A 9,694-nucleotide genomic window follows, 5' to 3' on the forward strand; every position below is an offset into this window, starting at 1 on the left:
TCCAGCCCCAACTTCAGCTCCTGTCTCATTCCCCGCTGCAGGGCATTTGTGATCTCGATAATAGCTCTGTCTGGTGAATCCCTTGTTGCAGGTGGAGCATCTGAAGCGGTAGTTGTCTGTGTGGGACTGCTGATGCTCGAGCATGTGAGCCCTGCGGCTGAACGCCTTTTGGCAAAATAGACACTTGTAGGGTTTGATACCTGAAGGAGACGAAACAGTCTTTCATCCAACAGCAATGTTTTCTCATCTCAATCACTATCAGTATCTAAGCTGGTCGAGCTGTCCACATGAATCTGTTCAGTTTTAGAATCAGCCATACGGACAACCTGAAAACATAAAGCCTCTAGCTGTGGCATAATTCCAATTATTATTGGTATTATTCACTCACCAGAATGTGACAGAATGTGGGCCTTGAGCTTGTCTGGTCTGTTGAACTCTTTGGTGCAACCTACATGTGTCCTAATGAGAGAACAGAAAAGTTAGCATAAAATGAAATGAAAAAGCCTGTAAGAAAGGTAGGATGGTCAAAAACATGAAAAGAGGGACAGGGAAGCACAAGTGAGAAAGAAAAGGGAAAGAACAAAAGTTGAAAATGTTAAATGTTAAAAGGGATTAACCAAATTGGGAAGGAGGGAAGAAGGAGTTTGAATAAGAGGCAGTTTTTTTCAGTGAAGTTTCTATGGAAGAGCCTCACCTGAAGGGACACTTGTATTTCTTGAAAGGTTCGTGGATGAGCATGTGCCTCTTCACTTTGTCCTTCCTGTTGAACGTCGCCTCACAGAGGGAGCATTTGTATGGCTTTTCACCTGGGAAATGGAACCAGCATCAAACTCAGATCCTTTTGTGTTTTCTCTGGTAAAAAAAATCTTCCAATTGCATAGCCTTCCAAAAGCTACCACTTAAGAATCTTCCTTCTGTTTCAGCAAACATTTCTGGTGTGATAGGAACACATGGCAGAACTGGGTTGTTAGCCTGAGCGGTGACAGCCACCGTGGCTAACAGACACAGAAAACTGTGCTACCTAGTGTAGCTCAATCATCCACAGATAATCAGATTGTTAGACCATGCACAGTTGTCTAGTGGCTGAAGGTCCTCACATAAAACAAATGTATGAGTCTTTCCCACCTGAGTGAATGCGTGTGTGCAGTTTGAGGTAGTGCTCTGTCTTGAAGGCCTTCTTGCAGATCTGACACTTAAACCTCCCTCCAATGCCATGAGTGGGCAGGTGGCGTCTGAAGTACCTTTCACATGGGAAAACCTGATGTCCAGAGAGAGAACAGATCAGACACCTCACCAGTGTTGGAAAATGTAACATTGGAAACAAACCTCAACTACACATTGTAAAGCCAAGGCATTAAGCAGCTACTGTAACTTCTAGAATCCAAATATCATTACAGTGACAGTAAACCAACCACTTTATACGTGAGCCGCTTCACACGTTCAACAACTATAGTTTGTGTGTGTCTGCGTCACCGCGTAGTGTACCTTCTGACAGTGTGGGCAGGGAAAGCTGTGTGAGGCAGTCAGTAGATGTTGTTCCAGTGCCTCCTGGGTAGAATATCTGCTTTGACATTTCACACACCTGAAGGGGAGAAAAAAAAAGGTGGCCAACTGGTATGAACAGCAGAGAAGAAGATGAAAACATGCTTCATAATGATTTGTTCTGACGTTCTTTCACCAACATTTTTATGAATAAGGTTGGTGTTACTCTATTTATTTTACTGTCAACAACTCCTATGAACTAACAATGTGTTGGTCTGTCTCAGTGTCTTCCACTCTATCTGTGGCACTCACCCCCGAGCCCATTCGCTCCTACTGAAGGTGAAAATCTTCATAAATGGATAAACTAGTTTTTAGCAAATGTTACTCAAACAGGAGTAAACGGCGCATTTATTGTTCTGCAGTAATTAGTAAGGAATGAGTACACATGGATGAGTAGCTGAGCCGACCTGTAGACGGTGGCTTCTTTGCGACTGTTCTGCTGTGGAGAGAAGCTATGGGAATACTGGTGGACTCCCAGTTCAAACAGCGAGGGGAACATCTTGCTGCAGAGGTGGCAGCGATAGGTGAGCTGCTCCTGATGTGTCCTGATGTGCTCCAAAAACTGATCCAACTTCTGGAAGGTCTGAGAGCAGGACTTTAACACACACTTATAAACCTACAGAGAAGCAGATGAGCAGTCCAGTTCACTGGCCCATTTCTTTTGATGCTTTATCTATGAACAATAATACATGACAGTGTTTGAAAAAAATCTGCTGGTTTTTTGTGCAGTTATGTACCAGCAGTGATCATTTTAATCTTTATCATCCAGTTTCTGCAGGCTGATGTTTTAAAAACTGTGACTACCTGGAACGTAGGAGAAACTTTGATAACATAGTTAGCTGTATCAGTGTTTAATGAAGAGACAAACTTGCAAGAAGTCTTCAGACATGCTAAACGCTATGATCTCTAGTCAGTCTTGCAGCAGGCTGCCAGACACACCCCACATGTATCTTCCTTTGTACTCACCTGCTCCCCTTTGTGCTGGGTGAGGTGGGACTTGAGCTGGAAATAGGTCTTAAACTTGCTAGCGCAGAACTGGCACTGGTACGAGCTGTCTATCACCACCATCTGTTTGGTCTGAGCTTGGCACTGTTGGCTCTGGGCGGGCTGCACCTGCGGTTGCCTGTTGTGCACGGTTTCCCCTTGGCTGCCCTCAGAGTCAGCTTGAGCCTCAGTCACACTCTCCTCCAAGTCCCCTGAAGTTTCTGTGAAAAGGCATTGTGTTCACTGTGACTCAGCTGCACAGCAGTGGCTGTTAAATGTGAAGATGTATCCATGAAGGTAGGACTTATTACAGGGTCCTGTTAGCTTTAGCTAGCTGTACCTGATAAACTGTGCATGTATATATTAGTCTATATGGTTTTTGATGTTGTTGGTACACATGGCATTATGTTTACTTGCTGTTGATTTAAGACAGCTTTTCCATTTTGTGCACTAAACAGAACTGGAGTGGAAACTACACCTATATAACTCTAACTCGCACCAGAGTTTTGAAACGTGCTTTGCTGCACATGATTTCATGCACATTTCAATTCACGCTGCGGTCACGTCATCAGTATAATTTATATATCATGTCACAGTATGGGCGTATTAAACAGACATCACCTGTTTGAGCTGCTACCTCTTCTGTTTGTGTTTGACTGTTCTGCTGCTGCTCCCCTCTCCCCTCCTCCTCAATGGATGACACAGGCACCACCTTTACTGTGATTGGCAATCTGGACACTGTGCTGGCCACGCCCATAGGCCACACCTTCAAAGTAGACAGTTGTTACTGTGTTGTTTGCATTCAATTGCATTCACATTTCATGGAAGTAATCAAAGAAACCACTTCATGGGTTAAAATTAAAGAGCTTTACAGTGTATTTTATATTGTTTTACAGCAAAGCAAATAATGTTGTATCCAGTCAAAAGCTGTGGCAGTGACTATTCTTTCGATTTAAAATGACTTATAATGAACAGCACTAAACTGTAGGTATTTTACTGAGAGTTCAGAAGCAGAAGATTAGGTTAAAGAGACTGCAGACATTTGTGTGAACCTTGTGCGTCTGCATGTGTTTCTTCACGTTGGACTTCTGGGCAAAGGCTCGACCACACACGATACACTGAAACGGTTTCTCTCCTGTGTGGCTGTAAAAGGAAAACAGTTTGAAATCGTGACAGGAAGAAAATGGAGTCACTCTCCTCTGCATGGATGTCTGTTTTTAGACAGTCTACCTCACTCACCTTCTAATGTGCTGCTGAAGGTCAAAGTTTTTCGAGAAGACTTTGTCACAGAAATTACACTTCAGCTTTGGACCTTTTCTCTTCAGCTGCTCTGCTGAGGAATGAATGAGCACCATTATACTTTTCAAATCCATAATCATTATGTCGTCATGTGCAGCTTCATGAATCAGTAACTGTAGTCTATAAGTTTTAAAACTGATCACTGGTTGTTTGTTTTGCATGGATTTAGCAGAACTATGCATGAACATGTGGTGGAAGCTGTGGCACTAGACGTTTTAGTTTTATCCCTTTAAACTGAGATGTGTAGTAGCTCCGATTTAAACATGTTGTTTCAGGGGATATTCCTGTATTATGATTCTGTCATTCTTGGTCAGATGTATAACACAGTATCACCTATAACAGCTTTGGTTCAAAACACTGAAATCAGCAAATTACTGTCCTCTCTCTTGGTCTTCACACACCTGTTGCTCCATCGGGGCTCTTTTTGCTGCTCCTGGGTCGTTTGGGAATGATGACTTTTTCAAAGTCACCCAGCTCCGTCAGGTTGGTGGTGATGCTGCAGGTCTTTGTTTTGGTGCCCTGCTTCCCGGGGCTGTAGACAGGAGGGGTGGTGAATGACTGGCTCTCCACACACTGACTTGGCACCTGAGGGAGATGATTATCAGTTTCACTCAACATACTTTATCATGTCATTTTGTATTTTTGAATTCACTGCATTTGGAGTTTTATTTATAGGCATTGAAATTCTTTACGTTTCTCTCGTGCAACACCAAAAAGGCTTTAAATTTAATGGTGCTAACATATTTAATACTGAGCTGGAAACCAAGCAGCCAGCTTTACACACTTGTACAGGATGGAAAGGCTGCAGACCCAGGGTGTGGATCTCTGCACCACCACCTCCGGCCATATGGGGCAGTGTGCTGTACACCTGGACCACTGAGTTGCTGTGGCTGGCTGGGATTTGTGACGAGAGCGGCTGCTGCACGGGCTGTCCAGCTGGCAAGGGGTGGGCTGGCGTCTGGCTGGCAGGCAAGGGGTGGGAGGACTGCTGCTGCTGCTGCTGTTGATGATGGTGATGGTGGTGGTGGTGGTGATGGTGTTGAAGGTAGGATACACCAGCTGTGTGCATGCTCAGGTTACTCTGCAATACAAAAAAGGGAGCAGACAGATTTGAGTACAGCAAAACTGTATTACTAATTTATCCTCAGAAAAACCCACAATGGACATTTTCAACTGTGTCAAACTTGCTCATACTCATGTTTTTGGTGACTTGATATGAAGCATGATGCACAGCATCTAGCAAAGGTGCGATGCTTTATAGGGTTGGAACATAAAACAGCTGTTTTACCTGTATAGGTGTCTGCATGGTGGCCATGGGCTGGTCAATGGACGTGAAAGCTGAGATAGCTGACATAAGAACATCGTCGCTGACCAGCACATTGCCTTGGACCAAAGTGTGCGTCAGTGGGGAGGGAGGGACTGTAATGTAGGTAGATACCTGGTGTAGATGTGGGAAATAGCACACAGACATAAACAATAAGTGGGTGTTGCCACAGTTGTACAGAAACAATTTATTAAAGTGAGAAAACACTCATGGCTGTGTCAAAAATCATAATCTTTTATCATAACCTACTCTATATGTTTATACTGTAAGTATAACAACAAAATGTATTACCTAACCTAAAACTAAAAATAATAATAAATAATAAAATTAAAGGTCCATCTTAAAAGTGCCCTGAGACAACTGTTGTTGTGAGTTGGCACTATACAAATAAGCTGAACTGAATTGAATGGATACTGATTTATCAATCACCCACACAAAACTACCCTCACCTGTCTGTTAGCAGGAGTCTGTGGTATAGTGCTGATTGACGGGACAGGGGTGTAAGTGTTGGCGGAGGCCAAGGACACCGTGGACAGGGAGGGGGCGCTAGACTGGCACTGCTCCCTCTTGTGTGTCATGAAGGCTGGCAGAGAATTGAACTGTTTCTTACACTTCCCACACAGGAACACGTCCTCATCGTCTGTACGAAGGACAAACATGGAGGTTTGAGGCAGTTACGGCAGAAAACAAGAAGAAGAAAAGAACCACACACCTACTCTGCTGTACAATGCAGTCATAACCTCCTCTGCTTTCCTAGAAATAAATGTCAACTTTGATGACATGGCTGCCATGAGAGCCATGTTTGACAGCCACAGCTGAGACACCTTCACCCTTCAATTGCAATATCATGTCAATTCATGGAGGGGTTGTGCTACTGATATGCAGCAAAACAGGTATGCATTTATATTATGTGACTCAAGCACAAGTTGCAATTCCATAACATGAGCAAGAAGGGCTAAGCGTTGTTCATGAACAGGCACCAACAGGGAGATAGTTCAGTATAAACAAACACCAGTAATATAAAAAAATCAGAGAGGTGCTATTTCACACGCTAAATGAGATCCATTTAATGAGTCTGATTGTTGTTTAAGCCTATATTTACTCACTAAAATGATGTTTGTTTAAGCCTATATTTACTCACTAAAATGATGTTAAGATGCTAATAATATCATGGGGAGGTTGCTAAATTTGACACGACTGATATCCAAATGGCTCTTTCACAGCAAAAACCTGTGTTGAAATTTCATAGTTAAACATTTTGGAGTTGATTTCAACTCCTAAAGAACATTTTTAAAACATTCAATGTAAAATGTTGTTCAGTGTTGAAGCTATTTGACAGAGTCGGTATATCAGTGTTATCTTAACTCCTTGGAGATGTAGTTACACTCCGCCCACAAATGTCAATTCTTTGGTTGGCACCACTATGCAACTGTCATGCAGTTTAAGATATATGTGACTTCATATCCAAGTTGCCAAAGTTTATATTGATGCTGTGAGTTCAGCAACAAACTCAACACATGCTCTACAAAGTCTTGCTTGATGCCAAGAATAGTGCTAATCTCAGTGAACCATGTTGCATACTGTATATTAGTAGCATGCTCAACACTAGCGTAGTGCAAATTGTCACCCCCAAGTCTTACCTGATAACCAGTGCAGTGTTTTCTCCACAAGTGTCGCTAATGAGGGAACTTTAAACACCGACTTAGTGTTTTTGTTATCCATTGTAGTGTTAATGTTTTACACTGTAAGAGTTTTTATATAACACTGTAACTGTGTTAATATTGTGAACACTTCCATAAGTGTTAGTTTAATACTCTTTAGTGGGTCCCATATAAACACTGGGAAAGTGTTTATTTTAACTCTAAGGGTGATACATTTTCTATTTAAAATTTACAGTGTGTCACCTGTGTTCTCCGGGACTAAATCAAGAATACAACAAGATGGTGCCTGTCTTGCACCATCACCTACTCAAGGTGTTCCATCTTCTTGACATTATATTTTTGTGTTAAACCAATACTGTGCTAAAGACAATGTTTCTTTGCAAACATATTTGAAATACCAGATGGAGTTTCTATTTTGTGGTTCTACTTGGCTACAAAAGGCAACAATACTCTTCTAAGCTTTTAATTCTTGTTTGCTTTGTAATCTCTCAGCTTTCATGTACCGTATTTGCTGTACAGACCCATAGATTGGATAGTGGGTGTCCCTGAGACGTTCTGGCTGTTTGGGTCAGGAACTCCACCTTGGCCATCCAGCAGAGACTGGACCGCCATCACTGTCTGGTTGTCCATGCCTGAAGAGAGGAAGGAGAGGAGGACAAAGAAACAGTGTAATAAGTCACATACTGCAATACTACACCGTGTTCGGGGCACAAATATGAACTAGGTCTCTTAAACGGTCTAGCTAAGAAGCTGAAAGGGAACAGCCGCGTCTACATGAAGGATCTTTTGCACAAATTTCTAAACTGCCAAGAAGAAAAATACTGTGTGCTTTAAATCAGGATTAACAGCTTTATGTGGGGTTATCTCCAGCCACTGCAGATCTATTTACTCTATGGTAAAATTGTAATGCATTTTTGGAAAAATGTACACATACCTTTTAATTATAATAGTTATAACTTAGGAGACTAGAATACACAAAATATAGGTCGGCTTCACGCTATTACTTCTAGTGGATATATTTTACTAATATTACAGTGTGTTTTCATCAAAAAATGGCCTGCTGCAAAATAACTTCCAGTCTGATTAGCATGGGAAGGCCCACACCACTTTATTGCCTGACTACAATACCATGAGAACAACTTGCAGACATAAACTGTCTAAAAGGTCTAAACAATCTGTTTGTTTGTTTACAGTCCTAGACAATCTTCTTTCTATTGCATGCTGATTGTTATATCAATTATATGGGCATTTAGATTTATAACTAGATGTTTGTATGTTAAAATGGGCCCGGGATGGTTGAAAATACACATTCACGTTTTATTGTAGTGGTAGTAACATTGTTATTAACAAATTATTCCTACCTTCAAGCACTTCAAATATTGCCTGCGCCATCTTGTCACTCTCTTGCTGCGCAATAGGCGCTCGATTAGCAGGGACTGCCTGCTGAGGTACTTCCCCTTACAGGAAGTTGATAGGAAAAGACCATAGAAGAAAGACGATAAAACACAACAAAACTCAAGGGGAAGCGTTTTCCCTATTAATGTGGAATAAAACTGTACTTCCAGCTGGATCTATAGTTTATTATTTGTCTTACGCCTGAAAGCATGACATTTGAGGTTTCCTTGTTGCAGTTAACATTTTCCCACGTGAAACACAAATATACTTGCAACGAGAAACACTTTAGTATTGAGTTTAGCAATAACACGTACAGTGTTTTCTATGATGATAAGTGTAATCATTCTTAGATTAGTTTCAAGCTAACAAAATGAAAGCAATACCAGTAAGTAATGTTTCTTTTTTCTGTGGCACATGAATGCACCTTTGGATCGATGAATCTGCGCTCGGCAAAATGACCGACAACGTTTTACACCAATCAGAGACTTTCAGTCCCGCCCCGCGGAAAGTGTAGTTTTTTCGACCAATGGTAGCCGTAGGATTAGCGCACGTGCTGGTTTCGCGGCAAAAAAGATTTCGCGCGAAAACTGTCCGATCCTTGTTTAGATGTAGATCAGCTGGGACAATAACAACAATAACAGCCCTGAACGGGGTCGGGATGGGGTTTTTATGAACCGACTGGTCCCGATTAGCGCCACCAAAGGAACAGTGGACTGTTTTAAAGTATGCGCGTGTATTTCTACGCTTTATTTCCTTACATTTCCAGCTTTGTCGGACTGCTTCCTGCGTGCCCCAACAAAACGAGGGGGTTGAAGAACTACGGCTAATAACTTAGCTAGCATGCTAATCTGCCCTATATTTTCATATTCAGTGATATTTCTATATTCTCCTCTGAACTGATTGTCGCTTTTATACTTATACTGTCAAAGATGCTTTTGAGTTGTGGCGATGCCTATTGCATCGTAGGTATTTTATTTCAATTGATTACTCTTGGAAAGCTTCGATAAAGTTTTAATGAGCTTTTAAATGAGCACTGTTTTGGGACGTAAGGGGAAATTACCTTATCTTATACCTGAAGATAGCTAGTTTAACGACTGCACCGGGTTGTTTGTTCATTTGTGTCGGTCTTTGCCGTTAGGACGTAAGCTAACTCGTTAGCAGGTCGGTAGCTGTGTTAGGGCAGTGTGACCAGGCCTCGCGGCTGTACTGTACCGACAGGAGAGATGAAAACAAAAGATTAGCTTGCTAGCTCGCTAACCTCCAGCGCTTATTCCTGCGACTTTTTCATTGATAACATATCAGCAGCTGAGCCTCAAGTCGCACAGTTGGTATGCATTTAGCAGTATTACATGATTTGCTAAATTTCCTGTTTGGCAGAACACCCTGCCCTACTGTTTCACCATACTTCTAGGATTGATTTAGCACATTGCTTGCAATAGTTATGACGTTTGTTAAACGTACATTGTTAGTTAATTAAAATATGTGTGTT

General features: G+C 41.9%; 1 protein-coding gene across 1 annotated transcript in view; it reads right to left on the reverse strand.

The window, feature by feature from the left end:
- The window catches only part of znf341 (zinc finger protein 341), an 8,986-nt gene extending 335 nt beyond the window's left edge, over positions 1-8,651 (reverse strand). The window contains exons 1-17 of the mRNA XM_020612507.1: positions 8,630-8,651; positions 8,172-8,267; positions 7,314-7,442; positions 5,599-5,789; positions 5,114-5,263; positions 4,610-4,906; positions 4,227-4,410; positions 3,766-3,859; positions 3,579-3,669; positions 3,148-3,292; positions 2,509-2,747; positions 1,950-2,158; positions 1,486-1,582; positions 1,126-1,258; positions 695-806; positions 389-459; positions 7-200 (exon numbers count right to left, since the gene is read on the reverse strand). Coding sequence (XP_020468163.1) covers positions 7-200; positions 389-459; positions 695-806; positions 1,126-1,258; positions 1,486-1,582; positions 1,950-2,158; positions 2,509-2,747; positions 3,148-3,292; positions 3,579-3,669; positions 3,766-3,859; positions 4,227-4,410; positions 4,610-4,906; positions 5,114-5,263; positions 5,599-5,789; positions 7,314-7,442; positions 8,172-8,202 — 2,367 coding nt within the window. The 5' untranslated portion in view covers positions 8,203-8,267; positions 8,630-8,651. The remainder of the gene's footprint in view (positions 1-6; positions 201-388; positions 460-694; positions 807-1,125; positions 1,259-1,485; positions 1,583-1,949; positions 2,159-2,508; positions 2,748-3,147; positions 3,293-3,578; positions 3,670-3,765; positions 3,860-4,226; positions 4,411-4,609; positions 4,907-5,113; positions 5,264-5,598; positions 5,790-7,313; positions 7,443-8,171; positions 8,268-8,629) is intronic.
- Positions 8,652-9,694: the final 1,043 nt, after the last annotated feature.

The sequence above is a fragment of the Monopterus albus genome, unplaced genomic scaffold (assembly GCF_001952655.1).
Source record: "Monopterus albus unplaced genomic scaffold, M_albus_1.0 scaffold126.1, whole genome shotgun sequence".
Lineage (NCBI taxonomy): Eukaryota > Metazoa > Chordata > Actinopteri > Synbranchiformes > Synbranchidae > Monopterus > Monopterus albus.